The following is a 20,986-nucleotide window of genomic DNA, read 5'->3' on the forward strand; positions in this document are numbered from 1 at the left end:
CCAATTCTATATCACGTGATCAAGGAATTTTGCGGCCAAAAAGTTTTTTTTATCGAAAAGCAAAAAGAGCGACGAAGAGAAAAAAGGACGACGAGCTTCAACGGCAAAGAAGGATCGATTCAAACCAGTCGGCGCATTATCTCGGCGACGATATAGAGCGGTTAAAACCTCTGCATACAAAGCGGAAGGAGGAATAAGTGCAATTGAGCCTTTTTTAGAGCCTTGATGGAACAATAAGCGGGAAGAACACCTGGATATCGACGAAATTTATACCGGCCTGCAAAGAGCATCCAGGGACTCAATTGGCACCATGCTGCAGGCTCGCGTGCCGTTTGGCGGCCTTCAACGGTCCTGCAAGTGCCTCACAACGCTCGCATACCGGCCATTTTCCAGCACTCCCCTCAGGAGACAAGAGACAGCCACTGACCCAGCTGATCATGAGGATGACCTTTCCATGGCTCCGCCTCCAGTCCGTGATAAGAAAGCCATCCAGTTACGATCATACACACCACGTACACCCGGCCTCAGACACTTGCGGAGACCTATAAACGACCATCTATGGAAAGGCAGACCAGTCCACGAGCTTACGTTCCCCAAGAAAGGTCATGGGAAAGGTGGAAGAAATTATACCGGACGAGTTACCGTCCGTCATCGAGGAGGTGGCCACAAGCGAAGAATACGCATTGTTGATTTTGAGCGGAACGAGCCTGGTCCCCATGTTGTCCAGAGAATTGAGCATGACCCCGGCCGGACAGCGCATATTGCCTTGCTGAAGTCTAAGCTTACAAAGAAATTGAGCTACGTTCTTGCGGCAGAGGGAATGAGGGAAGGTGATATCGTGCAGAGTTATCGTGCCGGTATCCCGGATGACCTGTGGGAGGCTATGGGCGGTGGTATTGACCCTGGTGTGCTGGCGGCCAAGACCGCTCGACGAGGGAACTGTCTGCCTCTACATATGGTTCCTATCGGTTCAATGATTTTCAACATTGGTCTACACAAGGGGAAAGGTGGTCAGCTCTGCCGTGGTGCTGGGACATACGGTATCCTGATGACCAAAGCTGGTGAAGCACCTCCTCCATGGGAAGAAGTTAAGCCCAAGGAAGAAGACGCAGCCGCTGAGTCAAAGGACAGCAAAGGGACCGAAGCCGAAGAAGCCTCAAGCGAAGCGGCCAAGGACGCTAAGCTAGATGCTGAAGTTGAAGCCGAGATCAAGAGTGACGCTGATGCTGCCGGTGAGAAAACCGTCATGTCTGAGCTGGAATGGAAGAGGCTCAAGAAGCTGTCCGAGCACGTTGCCGTCCGTCTGCAGAGTGGTGAAGTCCGTCTGATCCATAAGGACTGCTGTGCCACCATCGGAGTTGCCAGCAATGTCAACAAGAAGTACGCTCAGCTCGGTAAGGCCGGCCGAAAGCGCTGGCTCAACATCCGACCCACCGTTCGTGGTGTGGCCATGAACGCAAAGGACCATCCCCACGGTGGTGGTAGAGGAAAGTCCAAGGGTGGTGTCCATCCCAAGAGTCCATGGGGTTTACCGGTATGTCCTTTTCACCTTTCTTCCACCGTCTATCACAGTGTCGCAACGACATTGCTAACTCGATGGTACAGGCCAAATCCGGATACAAGACAAGAATCAAGGCGAACATCAACAGAGATGTCATTACCCCGAGAGTCCGCAACCAAGGAAAACGCCGCAGAGGATACAATTAGTGGCCTCACATCCTGCTGTCCTTTTCCTTGCTGTACGGTTGAAGAGTTGATGATAGAGCTCCTTTTGCTACGGTTCTTTTGGGAGCGTGTACTATATATTCATGTACTAAAAGGCAATCTGATATACTACTATACTACTATGCTTAATATTCTTGCCCATCCTCTTTCTATCATCCTTAGACCCTTTCGCGGCTGAGATCTGTCTATAAATATCATCTTCAGCTCTGATTATTAATGCCATGACGGCAACTTGCATCGCAAAAAGTTTGACTAGACAAGCATAATTCTTATCCACAGCGCAGGCAGCAGCTTTTACGCCGCCTGAAGGTAATAAAAGAAAAACGCTGTACAGCCGGAGAGCAAGACACGATGTCACTATCAATCAGATAAAATAGACGCCCTTCATCTTCGTCCATGTCGCCACGGCCGACACCCGCGTTTATCAGATTCTGAGCCTCAATCCTTCCCGCCGTTCCACTCCCTCCCAATCAACGACTGGCTCCCCCGCAACTCGCCACTGAAAATACAGCAGACAACGGAGATTCAAAGCCGACGGGGAGACGGCAAGTGATATCAGCAGTTTTTCCCCCTGAGGCAGCCATGGCGGGCGGCAACGAGCAGACCGGCGCAGCTGTGGCTGAAAGCGCGGCACCAACGAGGACTCGGGCAGAGTCGCCAGGTGCTCAGGAAGGGAACCCGGGATACATACCTAGACCAAAGCGCATTGCCTGCGTTGTTTGCAGGAAGAGAAAGCTTCGATGCGACGGGGCAAAACCGAGCTGTGGGAATTGTTCACGGCTGGGCCATGACTGTGCTTATAACGAAGTCAGGAAGAAGAGCGGTCCAAAGAGAGGATATGTCAAGCACTTGGAAGCCAGACTAGGTACGAGGGTCTATGAGCAGCATTGGTTTGGTTAAGTATATATGCAAGTGAGGTCTGCTAACGGCTTGGACAAACAGCGCAGGTCGAGACTCTGTTGAAGGGAGTCGATACCGCAGAGTCAAGTCGACCATCGCCGCCTACGAGAGCGTTTGATAACCAGAATGCGCCGTTTCAGGGACGACCGAACATGTTTCCCATCCGTACTGCAGTTCCAAAGTCAGTCGAAACAGACCCAAATTTATCCCTCGATGGTATGGATATGTTTGGAGATATGGGAGATATCCTACCCCCGCCAGCTACTCTTCCAACTTCAAACAGCGCTTCTTCGAGGGAGTTCTCGTGGGAAATGATCGGCTTAGGGTTGGAGGAACCCTTACCGAGTCAAGAGGTTATCGATGAATTGTACGTTATTTCTACTGAGAGTGATATAGTGGTTGATATGAATGGCTAATATTCGATAATAGGGACGAAATATATTTTGAAAAGATACACCCGTCCTCTCCCATGATACATAAACCGCGCTATTATGCAGCGATGAATCTGGCACCTTCAATGCGCCCACCGATATGCCTGCGGTACATCATGTGGGCGCATGCGGCCGCTGCTACAGACAAATATGCCGACATACATACCCATTTCTATGCCCGAGCTCGCAAGTACGCCGAACTAGATCAGATGAAAGGTCTAGGTGAGAACATTATATCAGTAGCACATGCACAATGCTGGCTATTGATCGGGTGTTATGAGTTTAAAATGATGTATTTCCCCAGAGCGTGGATGAGCACTGGTTCGGGGATGCGGCTCTGTTTGATGTTGGGCCTTAACCGTCAGGATGCTCGTGGTCTAGATGTTAAACAGGCCTTACCGCCAGCCAGAGACTGGACAGAGCGCGAGGAGAGGAGACGGACCTTCTGGGCTGCTTTCTGTCAGGATAGATATGCCTCGGCTGGGACAGGCTGGCCGATGAGTGTGGATGAGAGAGACGTAAGTTATTATCTGACCCAGCTCATCCAATTGTTATAGCTAGTATTGACATTTTGGTTGTCTAGATTTTGACAAATCTCCCTGCATCTGAAGAAGCATTTGTCAACTCCGTGGAGCAGCCGACTTCATCCCTCGCAGAGACTATATCCGGTCAAGAAACAAGTTCATTATCTCCTTATGCAGCTACAGTACTGCTAGCATGCATGTTTGGCCGTAATCTACACCATCTTCACCGTGTCACCACTAACGACAGAGATCACGATCTAAACGGCGAGTTCTGGAAACGCCATCGTGCCCTCGACAATATCCTACTTCACACATCTCTCTCACTACCTAACCACCTCCGTCTACCGGAAGGCATCAACAACTCCGAAATCGTCTTTGGCAACATGTGTATCCATGCCTCGACTATATGTCTTCACCAGGCTGCGATTTATAAGGCGGAAAAGCACAGCATGCCTGGCCAGATATCCACAGAGAGTAAACGACGCTGTATCATCGCAGCGGATCAAATCACCCACATAATGAAAATGGTTTCTCATATGGACTTAGCAAAGGTAAATCACCCGAATTTGCCATTTTGGTCAACCAATGCTGACGTTGGCACGGATAGATGAATCCTTTCCTTGTGTTTTGTCTATATGTTGCTGCTAGAGTCTTCGTCCAGTACCTCAAGTCCAGGCCCCAAGACCAAGCCGTTAGATCTTCCCTCCAGTTCTTACTCTCGGCTATGAACGCGCTTAAGAGAAAGGTCCCTCTGGCAGAGTCATTCCTCGTCCAGCTAGATGTAGATCTTGAAGGGAGTGGGCTGATGACAGATGACGGAGTGTCGAGATTCTCATACAGCAGTGTACACAGAACCCCAGAGGACGATGCTAGGCAGGCTGCCCTCCGTGTATGTTTCATCCTACCCTATGATATATATCGTGCGGCTAATATGTGTCTCGTGTTATAGGCAGTGCGTTCTCAGTTTGAAAAATGCGCGATCGGCATCATCGATATTGCCCTTTTGGACAAGCAAAACCAGGATCCAAAAACATCTTCAAAGTCACCAGCAACAACCTCATCATCAGATCCCCCAGGCGTATCCAGTCAAGGGCATCCTAAACCTAGGGGGCAACAATTCCCGGTCCAATCTCAAGTCTATGGTTTAGGGATGCCTGGAAATATACCCAATATAGGAATACCCCAGGCACACGATGACCATTTCAGATTCATGGACTTCGAGATAGATGCTTCGGCTGGTGGTACCAGTACTGGAGGAAGCGAGCGCCATCCCTCTTGCTCGGATAATCCCAGTCCAAACACAAATAAAACCTCCTCAAACAGCTCGTTCTCACCAGCGCATCTCGATCAACCCTCCCCAAAGCAAGGTGGAATGCATAATCAGAAGCCTCTTCCCCAGAATCTTCCATCTTCATTGCCATACACTACCAACGACACTAGAAGCGCATTTGGAGCTTCAATGCAACATCCAAATAAAACTAATACTACACCTTTCCCACAGGATTTTGCGGTAACCGCTTCCGAGGCTCAGTTCCAACAGGAGCTTTTCAACTTACCTGAAGGGTGGGATTTTATGCAACAACAGCAACAATCCCAACCCAATGAACCAGATTTGATACCCCCCACCCCTACATCATCAACTATGGAAGCAGTTTTATCTTCACTTGAAGATATACCATGGTCTCAATCTCCTGAAACCTTTAATACTAACCAATGGAGCCGATAGCCAGCTCAGTATTTCCGAATATACAACACACTAACTATATACCACTTTTGAATCTATATTTCTGCTATATATACACCACACAGTTTAATTGAATTTTACCATCCCTACTCTCCCAAACGGCCCATCACTCTATCATATACTACTTCGTCCCATCTATACTATTTACCCACCTCTCAGTGTTTCATGCTACTTCCGGGTTTTGTGTTAGTTTTCGCATGCTCCCACATATGCTAACGAGTATTTTGGTCGCTTATTTATATATTCCCAATGTTCTCGTCATGATCCGGGGAATACATATCTGGTTGAAAACTACGGTTCTAATACGGGATTTAAGAATTGGGGAATATGTGAACATTTTCGTGGAAGGTAGTGATTTGGAAAGCGGAGGGCGCGTTTATCTCCTCTTATGTACATATACACCGGCGGCAACTGTATCCTGCGATCGAATTGATCCATGATGATCTAAATTAGAAGAAAATGCATCAAAATGAAAAAATATGCGACCGAGAAAGGTATTCCATACATTCTAGTAGTTGATTTAAAAGTTGTAACACAACATATAAGATCTTTTCATTGCGATATGTTATTGCAGGCAGTCAAGTGTTGTAATTCAGTGACTTCTTCGGGTCTGATTGTTTGCCCCTATATGGTCACTCTGTCGTTTACTTAAATCAGCGGCGCTGACGGTAGCTATTCCTTATCACCATAACTGAAACCTGAACCATACTAGTCATTATACTGTAACAAAGGTATGTCTGGCATCTCTTTCTATTTAGTTCATATATCATCAGCAGGTTTCAAAAGTCACCGGCACCGGCACCTACAATGCGTAGGCCGTTATTGCCACTCCCAATACCTTCTGCGTAGAGAGAATACGCAAGACAATAACGGGATGGATGCCAGGCTACGGCAGGGACCCCAACGTTGGGATTGCCCGTCGGTATAGTGTACACACTATCTCCGGTCTCAGCATGGAATATTTCCAAACCTGTGCCGCCGCAGTCTGTTTCGTCACAGGCGCCCACTATAAACCGTCCGTCCCAACTCCAGCTAATACCGCGAACGGCTCCACCACCACTACTCGAGACAGTGCGCTGGCATACCCAATTCGTTGTATCCCAGAGGGAAATGAGTGAATCTCCTCCGCCAATGGCTAGATACCTCGCAGTTGGAGCAAGCGAGACACAAAGACAAGCGGCTGTATGGGCATTGAGCGTATGTAGTGTGTCGAAGGATGGGTAAGATTCGATTTTGACAGTCCCATCCCCGGTGGTGAGGAAAAGGTTTGGATCGAAAGAGTGTGAAAATGCAATCCCATTCGTACGGATGGGTTGTTTATGGTGAGACAATGCTTTGTAGGTTGATGGCGCTTTTGGCGCATTGGGTGCAGGATTGGTAGACATGGCTACTGGTTCGACAGATATAGGAACTAATGTGTCATCCTGGATAGAAAATTTTTAGCATATACTGTAGATACTGGAGTAAGCAAATAACAAGGAATTTAAATACCATTCTCCCGGCCAGCAGTACGCTTCCATCGGGGGACCATGCGAGGGAAAAGGCCTCCCCTCCAACATCGACACGGCCGACGCAGTTCTTTGCGCGCACGTCCCAAAAGCGGACAGTTCCATCCTTCGAGCAGCTGGCGAGCTCAGATTCCTTCACGGGGTTGAATGCTATCTGTTCAATGCCGGAAGTGTGTCCGCGCAAATCGGTCGAATATCTCACGTCAGGTCGTTCCGGGTTCCAGATGCGCAGTGTTCGATCAACAGACCCAGTTGCTATCAACGTTCCCGTTGGGTTCCATGCCAAAGTACGAATGCTAGAGAGCACTAGTTAGCATAATATTCCTTGTCTTCATGTAATACATGAGCACTGTAAAGAAATGGGATTGCATGCCTATGGGAGCCGGGGCCTCGCGCGTTAGGATCTGGGTAGCTCTGAGTCCGTAAACCACCGAACAAATGAGCGAACCGATCCTTGGATACTAGATTAGAAGAAGCTGGCGGCATGTTAGGAGCTTCAAATTGAGCCCTCGCCGCTCTTCGGTTGAAGCGGTTGGGATGGTCTTTATATCGTCGTGTTTGGCGCTTTTTGAAGCAAAAGAAGCTCACGGCTTGGCAGCCTGTTCAATTTCAACGAAGATAAATGACATCAACGCAGGTGAACCACAACACAATAGACTGTGAACCAGGTTTTATGATATACCCGACAGAGCTGAACTGTATAATGAGAGACTTTGACATTGGTAGTCTCAGATATCCCTAAAACCTGCTGGCATTGCTCGACAGCGGTGATATCAGGTGTTTTATGGAAGAAACAGCAGCAACCAGCTTCTAGACACAATGTTTGACTTCGAAGACCCATTGATGGACAAAGAGAAATGCCTTATATCAATCGGAAATTTGCCTGTATTTGTTGATCCTACTCAGCCGCCCCAGAAGAGGGCGCCTTTTTCTGCTATACTTGGCCATGTGTTCAATCACAAGGTATGGGACAAATACTTATCTCCATGACACACTGGCTGAAATTTCGACAGGTTGAGTTAATACTTCCACGACATGTACACGAGGCAGCCTGGAGCTCAATTTTGGGAGAAGTTAAGCCATATCAATATGCGCGAGCTATCTTTCCATTATCGGGCTTGCTAGAAGGGGAATTTTTCACGAAATATATCAAGATTGGTAGGTGTCCTAGCTTGCTTCTTCTGATACGATAAATATTAACATACATACATAGGAAATGTCCTTATGATATCAGAAGGAAGAAGAGGCATAGACAATGTTTACACTCTCAAAGATGGTAAGAAATAGCTTTCTAGTTTATTCAACTATTGCTAAAACAGGTGCATTAGGGGTTCTTACACTTGAACTCGATAAGTCAACATATGAACGCGCAGGCCTCGTGGGAAAGGCCATTCGATCGGGGGATAGGAAACACATAAAGTCAAGATATAGTAGGTGTCTCCCTAATAGACGATCTCGATCTATATATTAATCTAACTGGAAATATAGTGGTGGAAATAAATCTCCGGCCCTCATCAATGTTACATGGCAAGAAAGGGTTTGAACGGATCGCATGGGCGTTTAAGAATGTTTTAAACAACTCTGTAACGTGGCTGTTTACTGATTTATCTAAATCCCCAAGTTTAACGGATGAGGGTACGATGTTCCCTTATTCCTCTTTGTTGGTCCATCCTAACAAATGAAGCAGATGCCCCTATCAAAAAGTATCACCCACAAATTATTACACTCTCGCCAGCAGAAATCATGATGGAAAAAGTTCTTGTACCACCCTTCGGTTCAGAGTCTCTCCTTCCGACAGAAGACAGAGATGCTCTCTGTGGGACCTGTGACGAGTTACAGGAGTGGTTGGGCCTAGCGTCCTTGGGATCAGACCGGATTTTGGCAAGTGACTCAATCGATCCATATCTAAGCCGATATCAAGTTCCGCAGAAAGAGGAATGTAAGATAACAGATCTAGTTAAGATCACATGGAGAGGTTTAATACCATCCAGCTGGGTTATGATGTTACTTTTATCAGTATTGTAAGACTCCTTAACATATCTATATTAGGTGGAAGCTTCTAACCTTCTGAAAATAGACGGAAATGTGGCTCAAAGTCTACAAGTGCTGGCCACTGGTTTGGGCTACTTGTCTCAGCAATGGGGAAGGATGCAGTGGATGGGAAGGATGGCTACTCTGTCGTGGCATTACCTTTTAGCAGTGCTAAGCAAGAGGAAAATGTCGATTCTAAGGAAGAAGAGCCCTCTCCTAGACGGAAATATATCTGCTGGGAATACGTTGGTGGCAATGTTGCAAGCTTTTGACTCTGGGTCGGCAGATATAGACAAGTTATCCTATTACTCCTGGATGTACTATATTTTAAACCTGTTTCCTTCACAATACCCAGAACTGAACCCTGAACACACAATCTATAAACATGAGCTTATAAAAGCGATGCCCAACTAAGAGGCCCAAGAAACATACATGGGGCAAATAAGTTTGTTCCACGAAAGCCAACGGGCTCCAATTTGAGTCCAAGACAATGCAACCGCACTGTTAGAGTTGAGATGGGGCCTAGATATATCATCCAAGCATATCATTAAGAACATCCATCAGCACTGGCCGTTTTCTGACAATTTTCCCTCCATCCAGTGGCTTTCCAACTTTCTGCGGCTTTTTTATGCCGGATGCAGATCCCGGGAAGGTGTTTGCCTTATTATTTTTCAGGGGGCTAAGTGGGAGTCGAGGCTGAGTCAATTTCTTTGTCGGGCTTGGAGAAAGGGTGTTCGCCATTTTGTTTGCTGTCGGAGTTCGAGAGTTCATTGCTTGTGTGAAGAGTGAATCGTGCTCTTCAAAGAAATGCTGACTGACGGCATTAGGTGGTAGATCATACCGCCATTGATGTTCGTCCATTAGAGCTGTGAACTTCCCTAAAAGCTCGTTTCCTTCACTAAGTGTAGCTTTGCTGCCCACTATGAGCATTTTGGTTCTGGCTCGGGTAAACGCGACGTTGACTCGCCGCCAGTCACGTAGCAAGTCACCTACGTTCCTGTCTGAATTGCTTCGTACGCAGCTCATAATTATGATTTCTTTATCGCGACCCTGGAAACGGTCTGCAGTATGCATTTCAAGCCCCGAACCATGGTGACGAAGTTTCTGTTTCAAGAGGGAGAGTTGGCTTCGATAGAGTGTGACAACGCCGATGTCCTCTGCAGCAATACCGACGGAGATAAATGCCTCAACAAGTTGAGCACAAAGTGTAGCTTCTACCTCGTTAATTACACGGGAGCCTTTAGCTGAGTCTAGAGCTTCGGGGCGAAGAGGATCGGTGTTAACGAAGCGTGCTTTAGCACGAGGGTCGATGAGGTCTCGGAGCCAACATCTGTTGTGACTAGAACCTAGACACAGCGATTGGGTAGAGGATGACGGGAAGGAGGTTGGATGAATGCGTTTTAGGCCATCAATGTTTGGAATAGAAAGGGAACGGGTTGCAATGGTTGGGGTTCCACATTTGAGATGGTTGGAGTATATCAGCGTATTTGATAGAAGCATGACCTCTTCACACATGCGATATTGATGTTCTAGGTTCACAACCGAGGATGGATGCATGTCACAAAGCAGTTTGAACAAGCTAAGATCAAGGCCGCCCTCAATGGCTTGTTTGCTTTGAACAAGCGGAGGTAATTGGTAATGGTCTCCCACAAGGATGAATGTCTTAGCCATGCGAATAGGGCCTAGGCAAACAGGCAAGGTGATCTGTGAGGCTTCGTCGACTATACAGTAATCAAAAGTTCGGGTATTAAAGATTCGATGATTGACTCCTAGACATGTTGTTGCTACAACCTTTGAATTCTCGTATGAATCTTCAAGTTCTTCAATTGTATTCTTTGGCGTTGCTGCCATTTCCGCGAATTGTTGAACTTCAGGGTGAACCTTCGACGGTGTTCCTAGACGGAGGATTCTAAACTTGTCATCCCGAATCTTGAGCAGGATGTTATCGACTGCTGTGTGGGTGTAGGAGGTGAGTAGAACACTTTTCCCTTGGGACACCAGGGCACGAATGATTTGGGCGATTGTTGTTGTTTTACCGGTTCCAGGCATACCGAGGACCAACGCATAGTCCTCAGCAGTTAGAACCTTCCCAATGGCCATTTTCTGATCCATATTTAGATTAGGCCCCACACTCTTTGGGAGACGTGAGAGGGGTGAACCAGGTTTGAAAACCGGTGCAGCTCCCTCTATGATCAACTCGCGGAGTCGAGCAGACTGAAAAACATCCCGCGCCATCAGGGAAACTAGATTGTTTCTAACAATGGCCAGTCCATTGCTAAATTCATCTTTGTCCAGCCTGTAAAGCATCGGGCTCTCTGCGTCACAGTTTATATCCATGGCGTTCTTATTTTTGGACGAAATATCCATGATACCCTGGAAGGCTTGGTTGTTGACGGCGTCGAAGCCGGGCTCTTTATTTCGAGCATTGTGAAGTCGTCTGTCAACTGCAACTGTGATGCGTCTAGGGCTGATTTGCACCACAAATCCGTTCGCAAGAGCGAAATGACCTTGCTCGTCAGAGATAACAATCGGCTCACCAACGTTGATCTGTGATTCTGTAAAGGAGAAGCCTGAGACCGACTTTGGTTTGATAAAGGTATACTGGAACCGATTTATTCGTGGCCCTTCCGAATTCTCAGACGCAGAACCGTTCTCAATAATGACGTTGCCGAAGCATCGCCCTACTCCCTCGCGTTCAGCACTAACCATAGTCCATAGCTCACGGCGGAATTTCGACATCTCCTTTTCTTCAAGAGTGAGGAGGTCATCCCACTTTTTAAAAAATGCCTGATGAGGAGCCCTAAGATGACCAGATGTTTCTTGGAAGATCTTCCCTACCCCACTGGTTTCCTCCGTGCCGTCATCGACAAGTTTGTGATAAAGGAAGCACGATGTCTTTGCGTAGCAAGGGCTGCAAAGTCTAGAATTCTTTAACATGGGCGGGAGCTCCAAATGTTGGCGCAGATATCCGGCGAGTAAATTTCGCTGTTGAATCATTTGCCGTATCTCCCCTGGTATGGCGCGAACACGAAGGGTCTTTGATATTTCCAAGTAATATAATATTCCAAAAGTAACATTTATATCTGCTAGCCGTTAGTGTTCAGTTGTTTAGCTTGAAAGTGCAAATGAATGGAAGTCGACATACCATAGCGGTCAGAAAGGAGTAATGAGTATAACGCCGTTTGAGCTCGATGTGATTGATTCGTATTATTCTTTCCCGTCTTGACTTCCAGAGGAACTGTGAGTGTTTTTTGGCCGCCTTCTTCCTCAAGGACGATTTGTACGGTAGCATCGATATTGCCTTTAAGGCCGTACATAGGCGACCATACATGCTCTTCAACCTCAAGCAGTTTATTGATGCAAATCTTTGATGTAGCTCCGTTCCTATCATCCATCATCGAGCCAGCCTGTAGGAAATCTCTATTAGAACATGACCAATGTAGTGTATTCTAGCGAAAGCATACCGTTGGGCGAGGATGGACATATGACTTTGCCCAATCTCTGAGGGCAGGCATCTTGGACTCAAGATAGTTGGCTGCATCGTTGAGAGTGAGATTAACGTCAAACAGACTTTCAATATACTTTGGTAAAATGGTATTGATAAGGTTCTTCAACCAGGGTAGGTTCCAAGTATTTGCTTTCATGGCCTCTTGGAAGATTTCATGCAAGATATGGCCATAGACCTGAGGCTTGTTAGCATCATTGGTGGCTTTGACCCGGTCCTGAAGAACGGCACGGCGAGGGCATGTGAAGGAGTCCGCTACTACAGTGGCAGAGATGAGGTGGTCTGGATCCAGGATGATGGCGTGATTAGAAGAGTCGTCGACAAGGCATTGACCATTGCGATCAAAGTTGCCTATGAGGTGAATATAGGTGTCCTTAGAGACCGCCGATTCAAACCATGAGTCCCGTAACGTGATGGCGCGAGTTTTTTTCTTCTTGTCCTCACGGACGACCAGAACCTACGGACGTTAGCATGTGCTTTTAGGTATGTTTTATACAAAACGAACGAGAGACGTACTTTCTCCCACTGAATACGGCCTTTGCTATTGGTATATGTATTTTCGGCTAAGTCTATGACAAGATAGCGCTTAATGGCCTGCGGATTTTGACTGGGCTTGATAAACAGTAAGCATGCAAACTATATGTAAGTATGTATTTATGAATACAGGGAACGACCAACGTTGTCACCAGGATCAGAATCGAACGAATCTAATTCCATTATATTTTCAAACTCTTCCTCAGGAACAATCCTATTCACCTGGCTTTTCTGCGGGGTGACGGGCGGTTTAACAGCAGCCGTAGTTGTGGTATTCGTCGTCGCGGTATTTTTCGAAGTAGTGGGTGCAGATATGGGGTTATTCTTGGTGTATGTTGCTATAATCTCATCCATGCCGTCGTAATCATCATTATCGAAATCATCGGAGTCATCGCTCATATCTTTGGCGAGCTGTGAGAAGGTATCATAATTGGCATTGGTATCAGGTCGTAATGTGTTAGGGGTATTTTTGCATTTCTGCGTATTTAGAAAAGCCTCATTCGTTGAAGCAGCTGCGAGCTCAAAGAACTCTTGGTCCTGGTCGTCATAACCATAGTCAGACGACAATGGATCCTTGTTTGGTGGCGGAAGCGTATCTGGATGTCCTCTGCGCGTGGGAGCAGGTTTGGTTGGAGATTCAATGGTAAATCTCATGCGTTTAGACGGCTGCTCATCTGCTCTATCAGGCAAAGGTGAAGAGCTGGGCGGGGCTGGAGCAGGAGTATCCTCTTTTTTGGAACCGGACTTCTTCAACAGGGACTTCTGTATCCTGTCAACAAGCATATTGATTCTTGAATTGCCAAAAGGACCTTGCTCGCCTTCTTCGGTGGTAAGAGGCCGCCGAATCCGCCTGTTTGAGCCTAGCCAGTCCGCAGACCGTTTCCCTTTGGTGGCTGATTTGGGCCAGTCAATGGCACAGCTGTTTGTTCTACGTAAACTGGCCGCCTTTCTTGCGCTACCCTTGAGGCCTGGAGTATGTGGGGAAGGAGGTACATTGCACTCTGGCAGGTCAACTTTGCCCACGTACCTGTTCCAGAGGTCTGCAGCGGCATCATGTTGGGGTGTAGTCAACATCAGCTTGTCCGAAGTAAGCGCGGTAGTAAAGGAGCCATCCCCGGGGATATAAGAGGGCGAACTGCTAGGTGACAAACTCCGGTTACGCCTCCTACTCGAGCTGTTTGGAGTTGATCGTGAAAAGGAGCCGCCGTGGTCCCAGAAGACATGGTCTCCGGGCGTGATCTCCTTCTCTGGCGCGTTTTTGAGGGCGTCTTCGGTGTTGCTTATCATGTCTGCAAGCGGTATTTTGTGAACTGGCGTCTCTGGACATGGTATCGGCCTGGTCTCCCCAAATCCTGGCTTTGGTACTGTCTTTTCTGTCTCCTCTGCCTCTTGAGTCGGCTGTTCTGGCAAGTCGTCCTCCATCTCGGTCGTCCGCTTTGGGGCGTATCTGAAGGCGTCTAGCTTCGCTCTGGAGTTCGAGCAGACAAAGGGGTCATGCATCATTGTGTCTTATACCGGTGTCCTCTTCATCTCATCTCTGCGGTCTTTCTCGAGTCTTCTTCAACTCGCTCGTTGCGTTTCATAATGTTATTTGTCGGGTTTTAAGTGTTTTTCTCCTTTTTGACGCTGAAAACGCGACGCGACAGAAGCACGGTCACGTGGGCCGTAGTTATCGACATGCATGAGACGAAGAAGCAAAGAGCAAAAGAAAGCAAGAAAAAAGATGATAAAAAGCAAAGAAGATGAAGGTGAACTTGATCGCAGACAGAGGGGGAAGATGGATGACCTAGATTGGAACATGTAGTAGTTATGTCGGAGGACTTTTGACCATGTCCCTTATCCTCACCCTTCTATAACTACCTGGTAGACGCTGATATAGATCCAGACGTACAACATCGGGTCTCCATCTATTGCCATCTACTCCATACATTTTCTGCTCTGCTCATCTTCCTTATTCTCATTTCTTTTTCTGGAGTTCATCACGATCTTCAAGCACATCTCTTCCTGTCCTTATTACGCCCTGCTATATAGAGTACGATCCCATGCTATACATATGCAGCTCGAGTCCATAGATCTAGTCACTAAACCACTATCAACACCAAAGCGCGGCCATGCAGTCCGAATCCCAACTATCTGTATATAACCCTGCCACTCCTCCCACCACTTCCTGCTACTTCATCTTTTCCCATCTCTCGTCTTATCGTCAATCTTCAATCTTCTATGCATCTTTTGCCAACTTCTTATTGTCCTTCTTTGTCTTTTTTGTTCGAACCTTTTAAAATGCCGCAAAAACCTTGCTGCTTAGTCAGCTTCGGCCTGCTCGCCGACTTTTGCGTTTCGGCTTTTTCGTTGCTCTCGTGATTTCAACTTTCGACTTCGACTTCGACTTCGACATCACCAACTCCTCCTTCTTCCCAGCGCTTTCAGCATACTTTCAAGACACTCAGGACCGACAAGATGTCGCAGGATAAGGCCCCATTGCCGTTCGCCTACCAGTTCGCCGCTGGTGCGGTTGCCGGTGTCTCTGAGGTTGGCAATTCCCCTCTAAAGCCATTCTTTCGGTCTGCGGCTGGCTAACTCTCAATTACCTACAGATTCTCGTCATGTACGCCTATGCCGCTCTCTATACTGATGCCATGACAGGTCCCATACTGATAGTTGACTAGGTATCCGCTGGATGTCGTCAAGACCCGAGTGTAAGGCCATCTCCGGCCTCGGAAGCTAACGCCATAGCCATATGCTAACAATTACTCCAGCCAACTTCAGACCGGTGCTGCCAAAGGCGCAGAGGGATACAATGGCATGTTTGACTGCTTCAGCAAGATTGTCCGGAACGAGGGGTGCGTCCTTTACGCCTGCTGTCTGCCTTGTGCGCCAGAGATAGTTGAGCTAACAAAAGCAGGTTCTCCCGCCTGTACCGCGGCATTAACGCCCCTATCCTGATGGAAGCACCCAAGCGAGCAACAAAGTTCGCAGCAAACGATAGCTGGGGTGCCTTCTATCGTAAGATCTTCGGTATGGAAAAGGCTAACCAGCCACTGGCTATTCTTACCGGAGCCACTGCTGGAGCCACAGAGTCCTTTGTCGTCGTCCCCTTTGAGCTCGTCAAGATCCGTCTGCAGGACAAGGAGTCCGCCGGCAAGTATAACGGTATGATTGATGTCGTTCGCAAGATCGTCAAGCACGAAGGCCCTCTGGCGTTGTACAATGGCCTTGAGGCTACCCTTTGGCGCCATATCCTTTGGAACGCGGGTTACTTTGGCAGTATCTTCCAGATCAGGGCCCAGCTACCTGCAGTTGAAAAGGGCAACCAGAGCCAGCAGATGAGAAACGATATCATTGCCGGAACTGTTGGAGGAACGCTCGGAACAGTCATCAACACCCCCATGGACGTGGTTAAGTCGCGAATTCAAAACAGCCCCAAGATCGCCGGCTCTGTACCCAAGTATAACTGGGCGTGGCCTGCGTTGGGAACCGTGATGAGAGAAGAAGGTTTCGGAGCTCTGTATAAGGGATTCCTGCCCAAGGTGCTTCGACTGGGCCCCGGAGGCGGTATCTTGCTCGTTGTGTTTACTGCCGTGACGGATTTCTTCCGCACCTTGAGAAAGGAGTGATGGGTTGGTTGTTATTTTGAAGAATTTATATACCGGCTCGGGATATAGATGACAGACGAGGCATTGGCCGCCAGGCGAGCATACTCCGGACGGAGACACATTATAATTATTTCTGGCTATTCAGGCATGCCGTTACTGGTATATATGCATGCGTCACCGCTAGAGCTCTCCGTCCAGTTGATGGACAGACAGACAGCTTCCTGATGATACCACTATTTTTCTTCCGTACCTTTGGCGCATAGACATTGGCATACTAGAGGAATAGATTTCATTACACATGTATATCTTTCCCTTCCTTATCTTTCCCGTTCAAACACAACAGTAAAAATAAATCAATAAGTACGGTTCATATCGTTATTAGGGGATAATATTAACTACATAAATACAAAACAAGGCTAATCGAAAAAGAAGAAGCAAAGAAAGAAAAACTGTACTACGAATGGAAGGTAGAGTAAAAAGGGGGTTAAGTAAACGAAAAGAAGACATGTAAGGGTGGCATGACAGCATGGCTTAAGGAAATAGACAAAAGGAGACATGAACCAATCGGGACTGGGGAAAGGGGGTATGCATGAAATGTATCAGAAAAGTCATCAATCAATCAATCAATCAATCAGGCAACTAACGTCCGCCATGAAAAGTGGGAAGAAAATAAAGATCAAGCAGTAAGTAGCGCATGTACGCGGGACATCAACCAACCGCCTGAAATGGAGAAAACCAAAATAAGGAGATATGAGGAAAGGGGACCTGGGTACCCTGCTATATGTATAAGATAGATCTGATGGGGAAGGGAACAAGAACCCGGGAGTGAGATGGGAATTCGGGGCGAATGGAATGACAGACAAGGCGTCGTGGGATATCAAAATCAGTATTAATCAATCAATCAATCAATCGTGACTTCGTAGATGTATGTGTATGGTGTGATATACGGGGATATATGAAAAGAGATAGCAAAAAGGAGCTGGCAGGGGCGTATAAGGAGAGGAAAGGGTGTGTTGGCAACTAGGAGTGTAATGCCATGCAATGCCATGCCATGCATGAGAAAGCTAACAAGAAGACTAGCACGCAGGTGAGCAGAAGCAGCAGCAAGAAAATAAGAAAAAATACGCAGCAAGGAGAAAGCCCGAAATGTATAAACGAAATAACAGTGCAGCAGGAAGCTAAGCCTTCGCTCGATGCTGAGTCGCCCAACCTGACCCACTGACCAAATCATCTCTTTTCGAGCTGTAGAGACGAAGCAAGTAAACGCCACCGACCATATATGCAAAACGTGGACCTAACCCTTAGATGGATAGTTGAATTGGATAGCAAAAAGGGTAAAGACAAGACGGAAAAAGGGAGATATGGCTTCTTTCATATTTCCATTGCATATTCGTCTTCTTCCTTGACGCTTAGGCCGATATGTCCTGAGCTATTCCAGAACTGAGAGCTGTTGAAACCGGGACTGTTGCCCGATGTTTGGGTCTGGGATTGGGTTTGCGGTTGAGTTTGCGGTTGTGATTGGTCTTGCGAGGGGCTGTTTGACTGAGGAAGCGATTCGCCTGAGATTGTTGTATGTTTCGGGACGCGGAGCCCGCTTCCGACTCCACGAGAATAAGAGAAGTTGACACCGTCGTTTGCCTCCATGGCATCGAAAACCTCTGTTCTCATCCGGCGATCTTCTTCGGTTTGCTCAAAGGGCCACTGACCACCAAGTGAGGCAATGTACTCCGCGAGTTGGTCCTCCTGTTCGAGCTTGCGATGTAGAGCCCACATGAGGTCACGAGTCCAGCCGACGGCACCGTTGAGGATGTCGCCCTTATTGGGGCCTTTCTCCTTCTCCTCGATGGGCAGGCCCATAGTGATGTTACCTGCGGTGGCGCGCCGGGCGGAGGGACCGGCGAGCAGGGATGTGGCAGGGTTGTGGTTTGGAGGGGAGGAAGCGTTGGCGCCTGAGGAAGTGGAGAGAGCGGAGTTGTTGACTAACTGCTTGCGGATCTTTTCATCTTCGAGACGGTGTTGAGGTACAAGATGAGAAAGATCCTGGATGCGTTCGTTGATGTTGTCTCTTCGTCGGCGCTCGACCATGTTATGTGAGGCACGACGTCGACGGCGCTTGGCTTCTTGGGACTCGAGTGACTGGGAGGAAGACGAGTGGTGGTGACCGTGGAGGGAGTCAACTTTGGCCGGCAGGGAAGCATGTTTAGCGGACTTGAGCATCTCGTGGATGTTGGCATGGTGGGAAGCGTGGTGTCCACCGGGTGAAGAGATCGGGGACTCCATAAGTGATTGAGCGCTACCGGGAGTGCCGTTCCACTGCCCGGACATGCTCTTCTGATGCTGAGATTGTAGACTAACGGCACGGATGGGCTGCGAGGAATAGCTGCCTGAGTCTGGAGTATTTATATTAAGCCCACCGATGCCGATGCCGGGAGTCTTGGGAGTGACGGGGCTTCTCGCGTCACCCTGAAAGGAGTTGCGGGCAGCCTTACCTGCGACAGAGTAGTTTTGGTCAAAGTGGACGTTCATGGCGTTCATGTGTGGCGAGGTCGCTTGTGGTGTATGCTGCACCTGGCGGAACTGGTCGTAGTTGAAGGAAGAGCGTAGGAAAGGTGACTGTATGGGAGCACCGTCAGGTGTGCTGGAGTAGATATGGGACATCTGGCCCTGATGGCTCATGGAGATGGCGGTAGGCTGGCGCTGGTCGAGGCCATCGTCTCTTGAGAGGTTCTGGCCGTTGATTTCGAGGTCGAGTAGCTCGTCGGTGTCGATTCCAGCGTTGCCGAGAGTGAAACTAGAGGACAGATTTTGGGAGCCGAACGGATGGTGGTGGGAGACGAAGCCGTTTTGTTGCATGGTGAGCTCTGACGGATCGATTCCCTCGCTTCCGTTGGCTCCGGCTCCTGTGCCTGTGCCTGTGCCTGAGCCACCAAACTGGTTGCCGTAGGACGGCGTCGGGATCCCGTAGGCAGAAGGCGACATCATGAACTGATGGGGGTTGTTGGGCTCGTCAGGCTCGCTCTTGATCATCGTAGCAGAGATATCGCCCATTCCTTGTCTATCCCGCTGCAGGTGTGTCTCCAGCCTGTTCAGATAAGGTCCGTATCTCTCTCTATGTCTCTAGTCTGCGGTATCGCTGTATGTCTTCCTGGTGCGTCTGGCGATCCAGGGAGGTTCATGAATCTAGTAGCGGTCAGCATCTGCACTCGCAAGCCTCACACCCTCTCTTCCGCTCTTTATCTCTTACTCGCTCGTCGTCTTCTTCTTCTTCTTCTTCTTCTCTTCTTCCTGTATCCTCCCGTGTAGCCGCTGTATCCTGTATCCCCGGCGTCGCAGTCTATGTCGTCTCGCCGTCTCGTCTGTCTGTGTCGTTTCTATCGCGACGTCGAAGTTGCGAAGTTGAGAAAAAGGTCGCTGAAGGCGGTGGAGCCGAAAAGGGTTAAAGCCGGCAGAAAAAGAACTAAGTCGACGAGGTCGCCGAAGTCGAACAAGCTGAAGACGGTCAAAGAAAGAAAAAAAAGTCGAAGGACGCTGGTGCAGGCAGACAGCCGAAAGAGTTCGCGGGTTTATAAGAAGAGGCGGCCGGGCGTCTGTTTCCTGATTGTCGAGAGTTGACGATTCTGGTATTTCTCCAGGCAGACTCAGGTGGTTGGTGTCACACAGACGGCGCGCAGAGCCTTGATCCGACAGCCAGACAGCCAGAAGGGCGAGAAAGCAGCAAGTTGATACGATGAGTCCGCGGAGGACGATATGCGGATTGGCCTGCTTAGCGAAACGGAGTAGGCGCGGGTAGCCTCGAGGGTTCGGGGTTCAGGTTCGCGAAGAACGAGAACAGATATCAGGGCCAGGGCGCAATCGCAATCCAGTGCTGCGCTGCTACCTGGGTTTTGCCGGCACAAAAGGAATATACAAGTTCGAAGCAGTCAGGGTCAAGCAGTCAGGCAGTTGAAAACATGCAGAACGAGAGAGAGGCCGGACGGCTGGCTTTATGGACGGCCAGCTGCAGCTCTCATTCGTGATGGTTGGTGATGCAGATATGGGGGGGGTGGAGGGTTAGGGAGGGACCACTACGAAGGGGGTGGGATGGACGAGGTCATGCAGCCAGTCGATCGGTCTTCTTCTTTCTGCTGCCTCTGCTGCTGCGGATAGGTTCGAGGGTCTCAAGTATGCTAACCTACGAGGTATACAGAGAAGTACATAAGGGACGGGATAAGGTTGAGACAAGAGTAACCAAGTTACCCTTGCCACTTGGAGCGAGAGTTGAAGATGGGTGGGAGTGTTCAGCGTGCCAGTCGCATGGGATCAGCCACAGGCTCGCTGTGAGGGCGGCTGCTGGTCGGCTGGATTCCGAGAGAAGGGCTGCAAGATCGAGGAATATCGGATCCGCTTCCGTGAAGGTTCTCTCGATGCTGATGCTGGTGTCTATCATCGTTTGCCGATAGACAGACCAGCAGCTAGTTAGCTATATGAGAGTTACCACAGTTGATCTGACTA

The 20,986-nt window shown here is 48.5% G+C and overlaps 7 protein-coding genes across 7 annotated transcripts; 4 read left to right on the plus strand and 3 right to left on the minus strand.

Annotated features, from left to right (window-relative positions):
- Positions 1–310: 310 nt before the first annotated feature.
- Positions 311–1,707, plus strand: ARB_00434 (uncharacterized protein; the record flags this gene model as incomplete). Its single annotated transcript, XM_003013203.1, has 2 exons — positions 311–1,534; positions 1,606–1,707. The coding sequence occupies 2 exons, from the start codon at positions 311–313 to the stop codon at positions 1,705–1,707; spliced, it is 1,326 nt and encodes a 441-aa protein (XP_003013249.1).
- A 600-nt stretch (positions 1,708–2,307) lies between these two features.
- ARB_00435 (C6 transcription factor Prf, putative) lies at positions 2,308–5,306 on the plus strand (the record flags this gene model as incomplete). The annotated part of the gene is made up of 6 exons (XM_003013204.1): positions 2,308–2,590; positions 2,668–2,992; positions 3,055–3,574; positions 3,640–4,131; positions 4,188–4,469; positions 4,530–5,306. 6 exons carry the CDS (start codon positions 2,308–2,310, stop codon positions 5,304–5,306), a joined length of 2,679 nt encoding a protein of 892 aa, XP_003013250.1.
- Positions 5,307–6,103: 797 nt separating this feature from the next.
- ARB_00436 (uncharacterized protein) lies at positions 6,104–7,318 on the minus strand (the record flags this gene model as incomplete). The annotated part of the gene is made up of 3 exons (XM_003013205.1): positions 6,104–6,748; positions 6,816–7,128; positions 7,281–7,318. 3 exons carry the CDS (start codon positions 7,316–7,318, stop codon positions 6,104–6,106), a joined length of 996 nt encoding a protein of 331 aa, XP_003013251.1.
- Positions 7,319–7,651: 333 nt separating this feature from the next.
- Positions 7,652–9,135, plus strand: ARB_00437 (uncharacterized protein; the record flags this gene model as incomplete). The annotated part of the gene is made up of 6 exons (XM_003013206.1): positions 7,652–7,795; positions 7,846–7,990; positions 8,046–8,108; positions 8,264–8,467; positions 8,520–8,853; positions 8,910–9,135. 6 exons carry the CDS (start codon positions 7,652–7,654, stop codon positions 9,133–9,135), a joined length of 1,116 nt encoding a protein of 371 aa, XP_003013252.1.
- Positions 9,136–9,394: 259 nt separating this feature from the next.
- Positions 9,395–14,405, minus strand: ARB_00438 (uncharacterized protein; the record flags this gene model as incomplete). Its single annotated transcript, XM_003013207.1, has 5 exons — positions 9,395–11,949; positions 12,009–12,270; positions 12,328–12,825; positions 12,885–13,004; positions 13,047–14,405. The coding sequence occupies 5 exons, from the start codon at positions 14,403–14,405 to the stop codon at positions 9,395–9,397; spliced, it is 4,794 nt and encodes a 1,597-aa protein (XP_003013253.1).
- A 1,439-nt stretch (positions 14,406–15,844) lies between these two features.
- Positions 15,845–16,516, plus strand: ARB_00439 (uncharacterized protein; the record flags this gene model as incomplete). Its single annotated transcript, XM_003013208.1, has 1 exon — positions 15,845–16,516. The coding sequence occupies one exon, from the start codon at positions 15,845–15,847 to the stop codon at positions 16,514–16,516; it is 672 nt and encodes a 223-aa protein (XP_003013254.1).
- Positions 16,517–17,866: 1,350 nt separating this feature from the next.
- Positions 17,867–20,921, minus strand: ARB_00440 (uncharacterized protein; the record flags this gene model as incomplete). The annotated part of the gene is made up of 4 exons (XM_003013209.1): positions 17,867–19,577; positions 19,740–20,254; positions 20,450–20,492; positions 20,671–20,921. The coding sequence occupies 4 exons, from the start codon at positions 20,919–20,921 to the stop codon at positions 17,867–17,869; spliced, it is 2,520 nt and encodes an 839-aa protein (XP_003013255.1).
- Between the last annotated feature and the right edge of the window lie 65 nt (positions 20,922–20,986).

The sequence above is a fragment of the Trichophyton benhamiae genome, assembly GCF_000151125.1.
Source record: "Trichophyton benhamiae CBS 112371 chromosome Unknown contig01356.0, whole genome shotgun sequence".
Taxonomy (NCBI): Eukaryota; Fungi; Ascomycota; class Eurotiomycetes; order Onygenales; family Arthrodermataceae; genus Trichophyton; species Trichophyton benhamiae.